This window comes from Microchirus variegatus (assembly GCF_963457635.1).
Source record: "Microchirus variegatus genome assembly, chromosome: 10".
Taxonomy (NCBI): Eukaryota; Metazoa; Chordata; class Actinopteri; order Pleuronectiformes; family Soleidae; genus Microchirus; species Microchirus variegatus.
In genome coordinates this window covers 23,403,605-23,422,578 of record NC_139811.1, presented here as the reverse complement: position 1 = coordinate 23,422,578, position 18,974 = coordinate 23,403,605, and the positions used below count along the sequence as shown (strand labels likewise).

Here is an 18,974-nt window from a genome sequence, read left to right as displayed (position 1 = left end):
GGCAAACTTCAAATAGAAATACAACAGAGACTCACATAACTATAAAAACTGAAGTATAAAAGAAAGGAATAATAAAATATTTACATCTGGGTCCATTTAAAGATAGGAAGTCCCCCGAGTTCCTCAAAGACATAAAACATTTATTCGTTTTTGTATTATTTATCACACGTTGCCCCAGTGCTCATCTTAAATCTTTCTTTCTTCATTCACTGTCTTTTACTGTCCTTTCCCAGCCTGCACTGGTGCACGTCGGCACATTTCCAATAATGAGCTCCACTGTAGAGCTGAGTTTGGCTTTTCTCTCACTTCATCACTTTGTCGTAAATGTCCAGCAGTGGGTTGATTTTGTCTCTAATCTGTTACATCTACATCTAACAGTCAAGACCAATTTAGTTGGCAGGAAAGATTAAAAACTACTGTGGGAAAATTAATATTTGTAATTGCAGTTATTTTAGATTTTTTTTTTTTTTTAATACAAATGCATATACTGCTATGCTATTTATGTAATTAATATTTAAGTAATATTAATATAATATATTATTATTAATATTTTTATTTTTTATATGTTTAAAACTTTGGCATCTGCATATCATCATCAGTACTTATCATGGACAAGTAAATCCACAAAATCAATATAAAATGCCTTTAGTGTTTAATTAAATTCATTCTAGACCATTTGAAATACACTGATTATGACAAGTGTCAGCTTTTTTTCACTTGTTCACATTGAATTTAACTTTTTTTTCCTTTAAACAAAGCTAAGCCAAATGTGATGATTTTCCCGGAAAATTGTTGTTTTAGTAACTCAGTAAATCAGTGGATCAACTTGTTTTTTTCACATTTCTCAAAGTCAACAATAACACTAACGAAACACTAGAACACTTCTAGGTCCAACTGGTTTTATTGCCATCTGTCAGATCGTGAATAGTTCCAGCATATTTAACAGGAAAACCTTGTGACGTGCGTCCGCTCGACAGGGAAACGTGACGTTGTTGCTCAACTGTGTCACAGGTTGAAGGTCACCTGCTACACACCTTCAAATGTGTACGAATCAGTGAAAAAAATCTTTGAAACCAGAAACATTTGTAGTTGATTTGATAATAATTTGCCCCAAATATGACTTACTTTGTGTAATCTGAGGGTAATTAACTCCACTCAGCGAAAAGAAAAACACAAATTACAGCATTTCTATAGGGAATTAAAAGAACACCACCTCTACAAGTTATAATCACAACTAAAGTTCACGGGTGATTTACTTTGATGGTTGAAAATCCATCGTTCCCACTGTGTCCAACTTTAAAATGCATCAAATTGATCTGAAAAATATAACAATTGTTCAATTTTGTGTAAAAACCACAAAAAAACAGGAACAAATTTAAGTGCAATCCAAAAGGTATTTTGGAAAAACCTGTGGCAAAACATTTGGCAGGACATAAAAATGCAAGAAAACAATAAATGCATCGCAGTAAATTCTACTACAAACATTTCAAAAGCGATATATAGCTTATACACCAATTACTTTCATTACATTTTCTTATTCAAAGAAACATAAAAAGCACATCAATTCATCACAAACTGCAGGAGACAAAACAACGTTTTTAAAAAAATACAATTCCGGATACTTTAGGGTGCATACTGTGGAGACAACTGTGAAGATGAGGAAGTACTGAATGCAAAGTCAGTAATTAAGTCAGTAATGATGGACAGTTTCACACAATAAGTACAGGTGTAGAGTCGAAGTCTAAAAAAATGTGGTAATGTCTTTCAAAAGCATTCGATTCCCGACTACCGCGTGTCTATTTTATACAGGAACAAGAGAAACAAACTGTACAGGAGGAGAGAAAAGAGGAAACCATCATCCGGTCCTGATACACATGGAAACCTCTTCACATTGGTGATGCAACGTCCATGTCCAAAGTGAGTGATTCTGTGATGGGGGCAAAAAAAAAAAAATCACAATATAAGCATTAATGACATTACTTATAAATGAAGCTCTACTGTGTGTACTACATTTGTCTTTGTGAGGACAATTTTCACCAGAAGGGACAGGGTTACGGCCAATTCATAGTTTCCTAGGGCGCTATGAATACCTTCATCAACTATCATCACTATTGTCACAGTTAATCTTGATCTGCATCTACTGTACCTGTGTTTGTCCTGGAAGAGGATTCCTCCTCTGTGCCTCTTACTGGGGATTCTTCTTTAATTTTATCCCTGTTGTAAATTGTTTCTAACCCAAACCACAGGTCTAAGGACAGAGGACACTGTTATGTGTACAATTTGTAAACAAAAAAAAAACAAAAACACTGAGGCAAAGTGTGATTTGTGAATTTGAACTGTAAAAATAAAACTATGGCTACTATGACACAAGTGGCAAGACAAAATATTGGAATGGTATACAACAGTCAACCCTAGAGATGGAGCAGGGAGATTTTCTTTTTGGTTTGTTGAATAAATGTACAGCTTTTTAAAGTTCTCTCTCTACACACAGATGATGGCATGGGCAAAAAACCCTCTGTGTTTATGTTTTCTATGTCTTAACCCAAAAGAAATGAAGGCCCTTCAACATTTTTAACATCTGTAAGAGCCTTGAACTGGGCTTTTATGCTAAAACTTCTATTGGCATAAAGTGTCAATGTCTGGATAACACCTATAGAGACACCAGTGCAAAATAGAGAAAATTGTACTGGAAATAGTCATTGAGTTGTCAGGATTTATATTGTGAATAGTAATATCATATCAAAAGTTTAGGAAGCACTTTCACAGAATGTAGGTTCAGGTTCACAAGTGAGGAACACCATGAGTGACACGGATCCTTATTTTCCTTAGTAATGGAACCGGTAGACATGTATAGTACATGTGGCCCAGATGACATGAAGTATGAAGAAGCGTTTTTATGAAGCAAACGACTCACCCAAATGTCCTGGATTAGCTTCAGCTTCATTGTGCATCAGAGAGTCGAGGGTACGAGGCGACATGGGGAACAGGTCACTGGTGTTTCCAGAGTTTGTGCTGTGAAAAAAAAGAAAGAAAGAAAGATGACAAATACTTTAATACATTAGCTTTAACAGATTCACAACACTGCCATCCCGCTGGTGACACGATAACAGGAGTATTTAGTGTTCATCTTCATCACAATCAGTACGTTTACATGCACAGTTTAATTGAGCTAGGGCCATAGTAGTCTGACTAAGACAGGCAAACGGACAACTTGCAGAGTCTGAGTATATATGCGGAGGAGAAAATGTAGTTATTGGCCGTGTATGTACAATATGACCCTGCCTCCATAGGTGGAGCTGTATCGGTCTTTAAGCAAGTGTGTATTCAATCAGTTTCCTGGTGACTGATACATCACAGAAAAACTAATGGCGAACAGCGAGATTGGACGGTGAGATTGATCGTGATCTGTGGTTCCGTGTGTTTCGTACCTGCTGTACACATTAATCGAGATACAAATTAGATGGAGCATGGCTCTTATGGTTGCTGAAAGACGCAACTGATGTATGATTACTGGGCAACTAGGGATGTCAATCTTTGGGTGGCTCACTATTCCATTCCCATTCTTAGGGTCACGATTCGATTCAAAATCGATTCTCGATTAAAAAATTGATACAATGCATAGTGTGTTAAGGCAAATTATGGCATCAAAACAATACAGTTTGTATATGTGAAAATGTGATCACACAAAGGCTAACCTAAGACAAAAGTTAACATTTTATAATTCAAAACAAATAAAAACTTACTTACTGTAAAAAAATAACTTGCATAAATAAAAGCTTAGGCTAGCTGCCTTTTTTCTCCCAGATGTTACAAAAATAAACTGTACACAAACAACACAAACTGGTGTTTTGTGCGGTTTTTCAAAATAGAAACCTAATAAATAAATAAAAAATAGATTTTTGAACTGTATGAATCGTGGATGATTAGAATCGCGATTCCTATGTAAATCGTTTTCCCCCACCCCTACGGGCAACAATACTGTAGTTTATACATCGTCTCCTTCTGTATACGTGCAGGAGTAATCTGAATATATGTACGCAATATCCAGGTATGTTAATCTGCTTGAGCTCGATGTTAGTCAGTCACCAAATTATTGTCTTAGTCTGACAAAAATTTGACTTTTAAAAAGCATATAACTTCATGACTGATGCACACGGCTGTTAACATATCCAGTGTTACGCTGAATTCACACATGTGCTGAGGGCCTTGTGCTGGAGGTGGCTGTCTGAGATTAGCAGAGCAGTGTCTGTTGTGGTCGACTACTTCTTAAGAGTTGCCAGTGTTGCTTAAGTGAAAGTAAGTGTTGTCCAACAACAAATAACAACAGGGAGACTAGGTCAGCTCCAGTCAACTCCTGCCACACAAGATGCAACGGACACACACAGCAGTTTGGCGACGCTCCATTCAAAGTGAATTAGAAGCATTTCAGCCATACCACCACCCCCGTATGTGTGAATACAGCGTGAGTGAAAACTGTGCTAACAGTTCATCAGCCTCATCCTTTTCTGCTAGATAATTAAGCATTTAGCTACAGTCATGATCAAATAAAGACAAAACATGAAGCTGTACCACAACAAATGGCAAACGAAGACATGAAAGCCTAAGTTTACAGACACTAAAGGCTTTTATGTTGAACATTGCATGTTAATGTTAATGACGTTAACTTCACATCAGTTGTTGGTTAGCACAGTGGTCTGGACAGAAGAGAGCCATTAAACATATTTCTTCAAATTTAAAGTTCAGTTTCCTTTTTTGTTTTCTTCTTCTGTCAAACTGATTTTATCTCACCTATTTCCTCATTGAACTATTAACAACTATTAACTATTAACGTGAACATCTGAAATCTCTTGTCTTTACTCAAACACTCACAATGCAAACTCTTTGAATCCATTCAAACAGATTTAGATGACTGAAATGTCACGGAAACTAGGGTGAACCTAATTATGGAAAAAAAACAGATGAATGACAGGGAGGTGCATTTGAGTTAGTCAGGGAAAAACAAACAGGAAAAGTATGCCCGGAATCCCACCCTTTAAACACACAGACAAAGTGACGTGATGCATATCCAGCCCTACATGCCACCTCCCCACCCCCGAATGCCTACCCCGGGAATCCGTTCCCAAGCAGATCACTGTCCGGCAAGTCCATGAACACGGAGGGACACCTACGGAGACAGGTCAGGATCTCACTGAGCAAACCTCACAACCAACCAGCACCATACCCACGACCAACCAACCAACCTGTGTACACACAAACCCACTCTGATCTGACCTCAGTCAACGTCCTACTATAAAGACTCACCTGCAGCCAAGGTGAGTGCAGCCAATCCCACATTAAAATATGTTCTTTAAATAAAGAAATATTCTATGTAAAGCGACAGTTTCACATTTCCAAATGTCAGCCAGTTCAAATAATTTTTTACAAATACCTAATATTGCAACTTGTGCTTTATTTAAGAGTGAATACAGAAAAAAACCCTACAATATCATTAAAAGAAATTTAACATTTTGAGTGGGAGCAGGTTTTTACAGTGACCGCACTCTGATCTACAGAAATTCAAGTGATACCATGGTTATTTGAAAACGGAGCATGGACATTAAATGGGGCAGAGAGGACCACTGCTTTGCAGAATTCTGGCTCCTGATTGATTTAAGTGTTGTGAGTATACTGAAAGAGATTCCTCTAAACCCCATTCATGCCTGCATTAAGATCAGTCCATCCTGAATGTGTCCTCACGTTTCATCACTGAAAGCACATGCATGCAACCCGTCCTCAGGATGGATTAGAGACCACCTCCTCTGCTCAACTTTTCTGAAATTGAAAACCTTAATTGAGCAACTCAAGTAGAGCATTAATTCACAGCTTCTCTCTCGCTCTCCCTCTCTCTCTCTCACACACACACACACACACACACGAAAACGCTGACAAATATGCAGTCAGACTCGTTAAAAAACATATTTTTGTTCTGGCAAACAATGTCGGCTTGTACTTGAAAGAAGGGAGGGGACACCCGATGTGATAGAGAATCTACAGTGAATCTCCATATTAGCTGGATTCACACACACAGATGGTTTCTCCAATGACAGTGGTGACTCACACTGAAAGCACAACTAGCTTTGTTCTCCTTTCTTAGAACATTTGGAAACACTCGTCGTGTGAAAAAGAACTTAAAAGAGGGAAGTTCACGTGTTCATCAAATTCTATTTTTCCTTGAATCCATTTCTCATTCTAACCTTTTTATGCATGGCACAGACCACAGAAACTACACAACAACAAAACGTCCATTTTTGGTGCAATGTGACATAATGTCATTTTCTACCATCTTGGAATCTGATCTGCAAATCTGCACAGTGCTCAAAGTACAGACCTGACTATCAGGGTGTTCATTACCAACCCCATTATCACAGGCTGAACATATTATCAAAGTGGTAAGTACTAGCAATGTTGTCAAAGTACTCATTACATGTTATCTTATCAATATATCCATGACAGACAGACCTTATGATCATTTATGTCTCCTAAAGATAAAGAAGGGATGATGAATACTTACGGTGTAACACAGATGAACTTTGTCTTTAAGTACGGCTGAATGGCTGTGAGGGAAAATAAAAGATTTGTCATATTTGCCAAAGAATTTCTGTCCACAAAAGAAAGAAAAAAAAAGGTTATAAAATGCTATAAAAATAATAGTATATGCATCAGTTGCAATGTAATTTTCTAAAATTACAACTGTGTTAATAGTTGTAATCATATTTTTTTTTTTTTGACAGAAAAGTTTCATATCAATGCATGTGAGTTCACTTACTGCTTGTAGAGTCTCCTCCAATCTCGGGTTCAGGAGCCGCCTCTGGCCTGCAATATTTCCCGAAAGCCTCCTCTTTGGGGATTTCGGGGTAGAGGTAGACGAGAGGTGAAACCAAGATATTGGTGGCATCCATGATCTTGTAGCCCATGATGATGTCGGCGAAAGACATGCTGTTGAGCTGCTGCTTGGTGTACGGCTCCACTGACTGAATCTGTGTCTTACCTGTTGTCACAGTAGGAAACTAGGTGTCACGCAAAAACAACAAGATGGTCTTAAAACTAATGGAATCGTAAAGGGAGGCAGGAAATACTCACCACTGATGTCTTTCTCTACCCATGTAAATGTTATGCCCCCTTCCTTACTGCTCTCACTGAAACGCAGCAGAAAAGTGCCAGGAGGTTTTGGACTGAGAATGGCCCTCTCCCTCTCCTTACTGATAAAACCCATGATGTATCTGTAGATAAATGACAGCAAGACAAATAAACAATTTAAAATAGTAACACTATTTCAAAACTAGGTCCTGCATTAAAATAGCAACTCTATCTTTAAAACAAATTATATCTGCAGGCCGAAACACATTGTAGTAATATAATAAACAGACATCTCTAGAGACTCCTCAGTGACTTGACTGTAAACATAGAATTGACCTCTCACCCTTCATTCCACAGTGCCAGAATATACTTCTTCACCAGGTCAATGATGTTGTCCAGCCACACCCAGAAGGAGAAGCCTTTACCTGCCATGTTTTCCTGTGAAGAGATGGGAAATAAAATATAAAAAATAACTCATAAAGTTAAATGATGCAACAGCAGTAAGGTGAATTAAACCAGCTGAAAGCAGAAATACCTTGCAGAACTTGGCCCAGGTGATCTGACAACCAGAGTAGTTGACACAAGGCCCTGAAAGATAACATTGCATTCCAACATTATACATTTGTACATTAAACAGTTTATAGTTTCACATCAAGTTTCAGTCCAACTCACCCAGTAGTTTCTCAGCCAGTGTGGTGAGCTGTTCAATGGTCAGCCCTCTCTTGGTCGTGGAGGAGAATTGCCAGCTTAGCACCTCAGCCACCTGGTCCCATGTTCCCACCGGAGGCTTGGTGAAGAAGTTGACATTCTGCACAGACACAACACGTACACATTTTACACAAGTTTGTACTGTGCACTAAATAACAACATTCTGCTTTGAGAGAAAAACAGTAAATAATCCCCCTTATCTCGAGTTCAGCCCATTTCCACTAGAGGGTGCTGTGTCTTACCTTTGGGTGGTTTGTAAGCATGTTGTACCACAGGATGGAAGCCCAGGCGTTGGGCATCTGGCAGATGTTGGAAATGACAACCACTGGCAGGGAATGAGTCTGCATGAGTATGTAAAAAATCCAAGTAGAGAGTTGTTTATGTTAAACCTTTGTGACATGTACACCAGCAAAAAGACGCTGAAATGTTTTGGCTTCTGAAGGAACATGTCTAGAAATGTATTGGTTCAGTTTTTCACAGTTTATTGTTCACACATGGAGCGTGCAAGAGGGGACAGAGGTTAGGAGTTGTTACATGGGTTTAGGAGGCAGTTCACTGTCACACATAGCGCTGGGCGATTAATCGATTTCCAATGGAAATGGGATTCATTTGTTTGGATGATGTTAAAAAAATTTAAATCGATTTTTCAGATTTTTCCTTTTTACAGCGTTCTCTCAGCTCCCGTCCCCTCCGCTCCATTGTGTGTGTGTGTGTGTGTATTAAACGTCATTCATTTGCACATAGTACCCCATATGAATAATTATTTTGTATTTAGTAGTTAAAAAATAAAAAATCGAACTGAGACGTGTGTCCTTATTTGCGGTACTCACCTCCAGATCTATTTTCAGACCTTGGTGATAAACCTCCGTCTCAAACGTGATAAGATGCAGCTCCTCAGTGACAATCAGAGAGGCCTGAAGAGGACAGTTTAGTTAGGCCTATATTGCATAAACATGTTTATGTATTTGTTGTGAAAGATTTAATATTAAACTATCCCACTGAGAAAATAGAAGAGTACCTACATCACTATTGGTCCGGCCACCATTACCGCACCTCTGTTCTCTAAGGGTCTGTAAGAAAAACAGGAAGTCAGAGCTCTGTATCAGGCTTTCATCAGAGAACATCTGATGATTGTCAAACATCAGTGTTTCGCCTCCATAACTCACCAAGTGTTTAAACTCTGCTGACAGGCTGCCATTGTTGGATTCCTCCATGTTCATTACTTTTGTGTTGGTGCCAAGGATGTTAAACTTTCGTGACCTGATAAAGTCAAGAGTGAACAGCGAGTGGGACTAAAATCAGAGAGAGTAAAAGCCAAAGTGTTTTCTTTAAAGCGTTCTAGAAGACTTACCCTCGAATTGCAGCCACATCACCAGATTCCCTGAAACATAAACAGATCAACTCAGTGAAGCACTCATTTCTCTTCTTCAATCAATCCAGATTCTGGCAGATTATGATGAAGAAAAAGATGACTCAACTTACTTGTCAATGCAAACTTTAATTTTCAGCTGGTAATTGAGTTCAGGAAACTTCACCAGTAACCTAGCAGCAGAGGTTAAAACAATGTCCACAAAGTAATTTAGATATAAAATGTCAGTCTCTTTGAAATTGCCACCCACACATTTGAACATGTTGTGCCTGATACTTACCTGACTTTATTTGTGAACTGCACCCCTGTTTTGATCACCAGAGGTCTGTCTGGGTGCATGGGCATACATGGCTGTCTTTCCACGACAAAGGCGCTGGAAGAAAGAGTGTTTCGTATTTCAGAGAAGATCGCCACCACACATCACTGCTCTGGTTGTACAGACTATCACGTTAAATGTCAGCTCTTACATTCAAAGCATGGGTCTATAATATAGATAGTCTATCTATCAACAAATGCACTCACCCTGTGAATCATCAGATATTATCTGATGATTCACAGGGTGAGTGCATTTGTTGAATTTAGACTGCGAGATGTGTGATCTTCAATTCCCTATTTGAGCAGAAGTACATTGAAGATTTATCACATGCGTTACCTCTTCATCAAATTTCTGAACAAGTCCACAATCTTCTCCTCCAGGGCAGGTCGGTGCTGAATGATGGGGTCTCCTTTGTAGGACACCTTCTGCTGAAGCTCCTCCAGCTTCTTGATCTGCTGACGAATCTGGAGTTGGGACTCAGCCAGCGATGTGATCCTGTTTCCAAAGGAAACCCAGTTAATGTATTTACATCTACATGTTTTCTTATCTTAATACCTAATTAATTAAAAAGTGCCTCAAAAGGACAAAATGTAAAAACCATGTTTCAAGGCGATCCAGGCAGATGTTAGGTGGACCTCCAATACAGGCAATCTGCTGTCTTCTTTTCCAGTCTGCTAGTTCATCATCCGTCAGGTTCTTCTGTACATAATCCATGGCTGTCAACAGGCCTCCCATCTCTGTCACAATTTGCTGCAAGACAAGAAGCACAGACATATCAAGCAAGATGAGATAGCAAACATTTTTGGTTTAAACTTCCTTTCACTATTGCTGCAGGTAAATGGTTCTGCGATACATCTATAGTTGTCAGTTTACTTATGTAATATCATTAATATTAATACAAGTATAATTAACCAGCTAATTAATACTTATTAATGCAAGTTTCTTATACAAACATGATAAATGCTGCTTTGTGCTTAGTTTATCCATCATACAGTATATCTGCCATTGGCAGCCCTGATTTCTAAAGATCAGCATCAGCAATAGATCACATAATAAACCCTTCAAGGTCAGGCATCAGCACCCACCCTTCTGAGCTGGTCCAAGGCGCTCAGCATCTGTTCAAGCTGAGCCATCTTCTGTCTTGTAGCAGCTGCCTGGCTGTTTCCATTCAGGTCCTGGGACAACTCTGAAACGTAATTGGACAGTTATGAGTGTACTTGAACATTCAACAAAAGGTATTTTACATAAATGGTCATGAATAGACAGTGTGTCGCGGACAAAGATAGTATATACCTCCTTGGCTTTTCAGTGTTTTGTAATTGAAGTCAAAGTCATCTTGCAAATTCTCAAGCATTTTCATCTTCTGTTCCATATCCTGTTGGAAATGATCAAGGTTTGTTAATCTAAACAGAAATCATCAAGCACGCTCAGATATTTAATCAGAGATTCGGAAGGAAACTAACCTGCACCCGCTTCCTGATGTCTTGAAGGTTGTGCTCCAGGATCTGCTGCTTTTCTGTTACTACTGTACCAGTGGGATGAGCTGCCTGACCGTCCTGCAGAAAAGTCAAAGAAATTCTAAAATGTAAAATCATTCTGCCAACACAAACCCAATAATTGTCGAATTACAAAATAACGTCATTCAAGCTAAAGCTTGTTTAGTATATTTTATACCTGTGCAGCAGATGTGGCAGTCTGCAGGAGCCTTTGCTCTTCCCATAAGCAGCGGGCAACAATGCGGGCAATATCCATTGGCTTCTCCAAGTACTTGCTCTGCAGATGCTGTTTAATCCTGCGCAGGTTATGCTGGTAGAGTACGTTGTTTTCCTGCAGGAAACGGCTGTACTGCTGATCTATTTCTCCCAAGAGGTTGTGGAACACCAGTGTTGCATGTGACTCCTTATTGGCAGCGTAAGCCCTTGTTATAGGAAAGGAAGAAATAATAAATGTATCTAGTTCCTTCTCAGCCCTGGTTCAAGATTTAAAGATATATACACCTGCTTGTGTTACCTTCATGACTGCTTTTTGAATCCCATCAAAGTGTCAAACAGACAAAGTATAAGATAAAGTACAAGTTCTTCAGCAGATACAAGGTTATATATTAATTTGGCCCAGTATCAATCTGACAACACATAGTGAGTTTAAATAAGTTTGGATTATCCCTTCATAATAAATCTGACCCTCTTTTTAAAATGATTAAGACTTTAAAAGACCCATTTCTTCTTTCTGGCCTTCTGTTTTAGGTATGAACATTTTATCAAGACAGATCCTACTAGATTTTAACACTTTACTATTTTACTTTTTTCACGATTTACTGTGTTGTATGTTCTTGTTGTAGCTTTGGTCAATGCTGGTTTTATTTTAAACATGCCATGTTGAAATAAAGCCAACTTCATTTGAAATTGTTGTAAGGAGGGAGAAAGAAGGCAAGATAAAAAAGACGGAGACAATGGATGACAGAACACAATGCTTTCTGTGTGACAAACTAAACAGCAAGTCAGGGTGAGAAGGTCTGTCAGGGTTATTACACAATCATCTGCTCACATTGGTTCTAACTGCAATTATTTTGCGTGATTAAATTAAACTTCATACAAACAGTAGCTTGAAGGTCTCTTACAGTTATGTCACATGGCTGAGCGTCTTGAGTTGTGATTCCATTAACTGGCATTAACTGATGAGTTAAAGCCCAACACCCACTGTGCGAAATACACGACCAACTTATTCAATCACTTAAAGGGATACTTCACCGATTTGAATGTGGCTTTGTATGGCTAGAATAGAAAAATCTGTTTTCCCTTATCCAAATGTGCCCTACTGTGATGCAAAACGTGTCATTTGACTCACAGTAGGGCACATTTGGATAAGGGAAAACAGATTTTTTACAAGTCAGGGAAAAACTGAGGGAGGGAAGCACATTTCCTAAAAAATACTACTGCTATTCTAGCAATACAAAGCCACATTCAAATCGGTGAAGTATCCCTTTAAAGTGTAGTCATAAAGTGGTCTATGACCAGGCGATAAAGTTCGTCAGTCAGCGCCACCGCAACACAATTAAGGACTCTATTAAGGACACTCTTTACAATGCATCCCATAATATCCCACCACGTCCCGCAGACATCAAGAGATAACGGGGTAAGTGTGTTTTGCATGTTGTACATTTTTGCAAATTGTGCAGCAGTGCAAGTAGATTGGTTATTTTTTGTTTTTATTGCTATCATTATTTTAGTTATATGTATATATATTTTTTGCTTGTTACTAATGTATTTCTGGCTGTTCTTTTATATTATATTTAAAGTTGAGTTAAAACTTGAGTAATAAATACTCAAGTTTTGAAATCAATGAATATTTTTGTTTATTAATCATGATTTCAATATCAGTCAAAAAATAATTGTGACTAATATTTTTGCCATAACCTCAGTCCTAGTTTAAACATGTTACAGTGTCATTGAAAAACATGTTTTTTCCCTAAAGATCTTTGTAGTTTCAGTTTTACATACAGACCCGGTCTATTGTGTATCCCGATATCGTCAATAACATCTTTATCAACCTAACCTTAACTGTATTATATCATGAATACCCAAGGTCACTGTGCGAAATACAGGGGGGTTTGGGGGGGCTGGACCCCCGATTAACACTCGAGACCCCCTGAAAGCCTCAAAAGCAAAATCTGAGGGGGGACTAAACTAGGGCTGGAAAATTAATTTAATTTTATTAATGATTTAGATTTTGGCTTCTCACGATCATAAAAACATTATAATCTAAGAAAAACGATTAATGCGCCGCACAGCGCGGCGTGTATGTAAATTCATATGCTAGAAAAAGACCTTGAATGCACCAGTGTTACGTGCAGATGCAGCTAGCGAGTGACGTGTGTGGATCAATAATATGAGGAGCGAGCGATTGAAAACACGGCAGAATAGTAACAAAGGTAGGACATATCAGTTATCTGGAAACACTTTGGCTTCAATTTGACGAACGTTGAGCAAAAGGAAATTGTTTGCAAAGTTTCTGGCGCTGTCGTGTCTGCTCCTCAAGGCAACACGAACGTATTCAATCACTTAAAGTTCAGTCATAAAGTGGTCTATGACCAGGCGATAAAGTTCGTCAGTCAGCGCCAACACAGTCCTCTATTAAGGACACTCTTTACAAAGCCATCCCTTAATATCCCACCACGTCCCACAGACATCAAGAGGAAATCAATGAATATCGTGTCTATTAATCATGATTTCAATATCAGTCAAAAATAATTGTGACTAATATTTTTGCCATAATCGTCCAGTCCTAGTTTAAACATGTTACAGTGTCATTGAAAAACATGTTTTTTCCCTAAAGATCTTTGTAATTTAAGTTTTACATATATGATCTACATACATAATACACTTTGCATGCTTTCTTATCCTTTATAACCAGACAAAATGTAAATTATTTTGTAATCTATTTGTAATTTTGTATTTTTAATGTTTTAATGAATTGCTTTCCAAATGGCGCTGTGGAAAAGGCCCACACAAGCCCACATCTGACAGGGAAAATGGCCAATACTGCAGCGTAGCACCTGGGGTGGTGAAACAGTATTGCGCAACAAATGGGAGATGGGACCCCCCACCGATTATTAATGGGTATTTCGCACACTGCCAACACCACATCACTCACCTCAGTGGGGACATGTTTTTTTTAAACAATATGGGAAAAAAAAGAGTCCAACAACTTGAAGTAGAGATAGTGGTACTATTTTAACTTCTAATTGGGCTTATAGTTCAGTTGTGGCATGTGATGAACAGAGGGCAACTCAATCATTAATCACAATTAATAATGACATGAACTAATTAAAAAGATGATTTTATGTCATGATGCCAGAAGAGTTTGATTATTTCTTACCAGTCCTGGCTCTCAATCCATGGAGCAAGAAACTGCCGAAGCTCCATGGGGAAACTGTCACTGTACAAGTGGTATAGCTGCTCCAGATACCTGGTCTCCAGCTGCTGTAACTGGTTCCATTGTGCCATCCTGACATACACCTCCTCAAACCTACATGAAAATTATAAAAAACACATCTTATCATCACACATCTTAAATCTGACCACAGAAAAATGGCTCAATGTCAGGTTTCCTCTGAAAATGCTGGCAGACCTTCAGGAGGCCTGCCTTTCTGTGCACTCACTTCCTGTTCATTGAAACGCTAAGCCTCCACCAAGAAATACAGGCCCACATGAACAGCTGTCAACTCCCATAGCAGATGGGAGTTAATGATCTTTGGGTGAGGGAGGGTTTCACTCGAAATTGAACAAAAACCACATTTCCTTCTCTAGGCTGTTTGAAAGGCAATGGCAAGTATGGATTTGAAACCAGAGAAACACACAGTGTATTTGTTAAGGATATTGGTTTTTTTTCTTTTTATAATTTTGTGCTTTTAACAACCACAAAGCAATGACTATTATCATTGAGCTTCACCTGGCCTTCTCATCTTACCAACAGCAGCCTACAGCCGAGAAAGCTAATAGCTGTGCACTAAAAATAACCACACAACAAGAAGTTGTCTCTTTTAACATCCATCCATCTTCACACACGAAGCCCCTTACGTAACTGTTTCACTTTCATCCACATTAGTCAGTTTCATAGTGTCACTGGCACAGTACAATGCTGATTGGTGCAGTGCATACAGGAGAACTCAAATAAAGGCAAAGAAGTTTGCAAAAGCTCTGATCCTTGGTAAATGAGTCAACAATATATTTGTGTTACTCAAGCAGAGTGCTTACGGTTCCCCGGATTCCTAAAATATTTATTTTACTGTCATATTATCATGGATAATGTTAACGTTTGAAAATCTTAAAAATAATATTCTATATTTTTTTCTATGTTCATGCATGACTCACACTGGTTGAACACATTTCACACTTGAGTCATACATTAATATGTTTGCAATCTTTCATATCACCTCCACTTACCACAGTACCAATGTTAATTATCGGTTTAATCTTATGTGACGCTGTGTCAACAAAACAAGCTTTTTCAATTTCCTTCCTAGATACATTTTGACAAAATTTATATAAAAAAAAAAGAAAGAAAAAAAAACACAGATGTAACCATATCAGTGGGAAGTGTAGGTGGAGGCCTTTTTGTAACCAAACAGAAAGATCATAAATATATTTAAGGCCACATGTAACTGTATAAGTATTCGATGTTTTGTTTAAATCAAGTCAGTATTTAAGGGAAGCCACGTGAATACAGATAAGCAGTTCAGTTAGCAGTTATTCACACTCAGACATCCTGAGAGAAGTCGGGTTTTTTTTGGATAGGCAAGCCACATTTCCCTGACATATGAAAGTGGTGTATCTGAATAGTGTGAATTACTGAGCATCTGAAACTAAGAGAATCACATCTAAGTTAGCTCTGCAACTTCCTATATTGCTGGTAAATTTGGGATGGGTATATGAATGGTATTTCAACTTAAAATTCCCCTGATATACAAAGAGCAAGAGGAAAACAATGTAAAGATATGATTTTCTTAAATGGCAAAATAACAAAAGCTTTAATGATGTGTCTGCATTGTGAAAATTAAGTGGGATATAATACACACAACTACGTTGGATGTTCACATCAGATTTGTTAAATGTTGTTATTAAATTTCTTTTTACAAAAAATAATACCATGACCAGAATGTATTGGTTTCTTAAGCTTCCATGCGAGAGTAAATCTTCAATTATTTGATATTTATTCCAATAATCATTGATACTGGCTAAAATTTAAACGTGATAACTTTATCAGCCATATATCGAAACCCTAAAACTACAGTTAAACTTTCTTCCACAACCTTCATCTGAAATTGTTCTCTTATATTGTGTTGAATTTCAAACTGTGCTTTCATCAAGCTCAACAGCTACATTAAGTTGCTGTACTTCTTCAACATGTGGTAGCTAATACCCACAAGCCAGTCCTGATAATCTTTGCGTTTTAAGTCAAACAAGGCAATCCGAGATAGCAAACTTCACCCCATTCGTACAATAAGCCTCTGTTGGTCATATTGGCAAGTGCAAGTGTGGATGCACAAGCAAACAAAAAAGGCAGACGGACAAACAGACACAGAGCCACTAAAAACAAAACTTCACTCTGACTGCGTGGGGTGAAGTGATAAGAGGCACTTTTCTTTCTTTCTGACTAACAATGAACGTAAATCTAGCACCATATAAATGATGAAAAGTCACTGAGGCACAACTTGACTTTCATCACAAAAAATGAAGGCTAAATTAATTGGCATGTTGACCTGACAGCTCCAGGTCCATAGCTCCACAAAATCTGAATCATCAAGGCTGGTGTATATTGTAAATGACAACCGTGTGGCTCCAGATGTTATGTAAACAGACTTTGTGAAAATTATTGCATAATATGCCAGGCCTGTCACATGTTTTCTGATGGCGCAGTTTCCAGTGTGTGGCACTTGTAAGGAACAATGAGTGATTCCATAAACCATGTGACAAATATTCTCGTAAGTACTTCCTGGAACTCAAAGAAAAAAGGGGACAGTACAAAGCATGCTGACTTTCAGGATTTTTGGTATTTAAAAAAAAGGTGACAAATAAAGCAGTTATATGTAGGTCATTAAAAATGAATGTATTTGTTTAGTGTCAGCCATGCAACAGTCAACACAGTAAATAGTCTGATATGGTACAGTACATCACCATGACAATGCAGGTGGTTCTATGATGATATTAAAAAAAATAACTTTACCACAAACATTTTGAAAATTACAGGTGTTCACTGACCTCATTTTAAGATGTCATTTGTAGACACAAGCTAACAGAAATAGTTTGAGGAAATTGTGTCATGATGTGAGGTGTCGCCACATGATTTGCTTGCATATTTTATCAACATCACTACGCTAGCTAGGCCTGTCAAATGTTGTGTTGACTGTTCAGTTCCCGATAAATGGTAAAGCACAATGAGTAACTCCATAAACCAAACTCCAGCTCTAAAATGTCATGAGAAGAACGTAATCAGTGTAAGTGATTAGGATAAATTGTATAACGGTGTAAGGTGTCCGACATGTTGGCCTGCAGCTGTAGGGAGGGAGGAGATGGGAGGATATGGGCGTGACGATTCAAAGCGAACACAAACAATGACCCATGTTCCAGTAGTCACACAAAAAATATTATGATACATAATGGATCACATATAAAGTGTCACAGTCCTGTTTGCCAACAACAGACGTGGCCATTTTGATTTTACATCACTAATGCACAGCAGAACACGTACAACCACGACTCCAGGGGCTGAAGGTTAGGCTGTGGTGTGACCAGCATCGTTAGCAGCAAGCAGGGTTGAACTAGCATCAGTTAAAATGTGGAAACGTTACTGCACTTATTACACCAGTGGCAGCATGAGTTAGTTTTAACGTACGGCAGCTGCACTTCAATAGTTACTGAAAACACCGTTATGCACTTAATGATGTATGCTGTGACATAATCTATGTTAAAAAAAAGTGAAGTACATAAAACACAAAAGCAGAAGAGGTTGTAGTCGCTTACCTAGCTTGTTTTCACTTCTTTGGAAAGTTTCTCCGAAGGAACAATTGGGTTGTTTAACTTAATACTTAATAAACACGGACGAAACAAGTCGGTGACAACCTTTTTAAACACCGAAGACACGTATGGCGAGTAACGACACAATAAGGAAAAGCAGTATCGCTATTTCTTCCTTAGTACTCGGATATCACTTCACCCAGACTCGAGCGAACCTCTTCTCCCAGCCCATCCTCTACATTGCAGTCTTTCCGGCCACACAAACTTGACTGAGTATTTTTACTGACAACTCTGACAGCCAATAGAAGCCAGGAACTGTGCTGTCGCCAACCAGAGAGTGACTTGAATGGATTAAAGGCGGGGCTTATCGTCGGGTTGGTTGAGAACGTCGTGTTTACCGCTGTCTCACCTCGGCTGTTCCCACTGCTGCACCCTCCCGGCGGAAAGACCGTAGAGCACACACGCGCAGCGACACGCTCCGGCGGGCGGACCAGCGCGTCGACAGAACAGCCAGACTGGAAGTCATCTGAATTACTGGCAGTGCTGACGTCATCGGGAGTTTAATAACGCCAGGGCTGTTCTTCACTGCCCTCCAATCACAGGTCTATGTCTTATTTACCTTTCTCTTCCTTCTGTACGTAAGCACATGTACTGTAGTTAGTAGTGCACATGAAGGTCCATTCAACAATAATAATAATAAAAAGTAATATGTGTTTTTCAGTAAGCTTTTATTCGCATTGAGGTGATTAGGCAACATTAGGTCTTATACACAACAGAAAAGACAAACCTAAATGTCTGTAAATGCATAATAGCTACCTATTGCAATCATGTTTAGCACTTTTAACTGACTAATCTCCCTAAAAGAAAAACAAATGTTATTCCATATATTAACTGTGCATAACCTACATCACATTGCAGCAGGCTGGTTCAGTTTATTTTAAAATAACCAGTA

At 38.5% G+C, this 18,974-nt stretch overlaps 1 protein-coding gene across 4 annotated transcripts; it reads right to left on the bottom strand.

Moving 5' to 3' along the window:
• Positions 1 to 890: 890 nt before the first annotated feature.
• stat3 (signal transducer and activator of transcription 3 (acute-phase response factor)) lies at positions 891 to 18,242 on the bottom strand. Of its 4 annotated transcripts, XM_083896092.1 has the most exons (25): positions 18,029 to 18,242; positions 14,385 to 14,534; positions 11,184 to 11,427; positions 10,973 to 11,065; positions 10,803 to 10,884; positions 10,595 to 10,695; positions 10,108 to 10,259; positions 9,846 to 10,004; positions 9,474 to 9,566; positions 9,307 to 9,366; positions 9,176 to 9,205; positions 8,991 to 9,084; positions 8,847 to 8,894; positions 8,655 to 8,738; positions 8,067 to 8,165; positions 7,789 to 7,924; positions 7,652 to 7,704; positions 7,460 to 7,554; positions 7,120 to 7,259; positions 6,806 to 7,027; positions 6,551 to 6,593; positions 5,105 to 5,164; positions 2,915 to 3,012; positions 2,147 to 2,248; positions 891 to 1,927 (listed from the first exon to the last, which is right to left on the bottom strand). In XM_083896092.1, the coding sequence occupies exons 2-25, from the start codon at positions 14,510 to 14,512 to the stop codon at positions 1,887 to 1,889; spliced, it is 2,457 nt and encodes an 818-aa protein (XP_083752218.1). In that variant the 5' UTR covers positions 14,513 to 14,534; positions 18,029 to 18,242; the 3' UTR covers positions 891 to 1,886. The 4 variants fall into 4 exon arrangements, with proteins under 4 accessions (XP_083752218.1, XP_083752220.1, XP_083752219.1 ...); XM_083896094.1 differs by lacking the exon at positions 2,147 to 2,248; XM_083896093.1 differs by lacking the exon at positions 5,105 to 5,164.
• Between the last annotated feature and the right edge of the window lie 732 nt (positions 18,243 to 18,974).

Excerpts from the sequence above, each read along its gene's own strand:
- stat3 (XM_083896092.1), bottom strand. The coding sequence starts at position 14,512 with ATGGCACAATGGAACCAGTTACAGCAGCTGGAGACCAGGTATCTGGAG. Across the intron at positions 7,260-7,459 it reads CTGGCACTGTGGAATGAAGG|ATACATCATGGGTTTTATCA; the intron begins GTGAGAGGTCAA and ends ATTTATCTACAG. Across the intron at positions 3,013-5,104 it reads CTTGGGAACGGATTCCCGGG|CACAAACTCTGGAAACACCA; the intron begins GTAGGCATTCGG and ends TTTTTTTCACAG.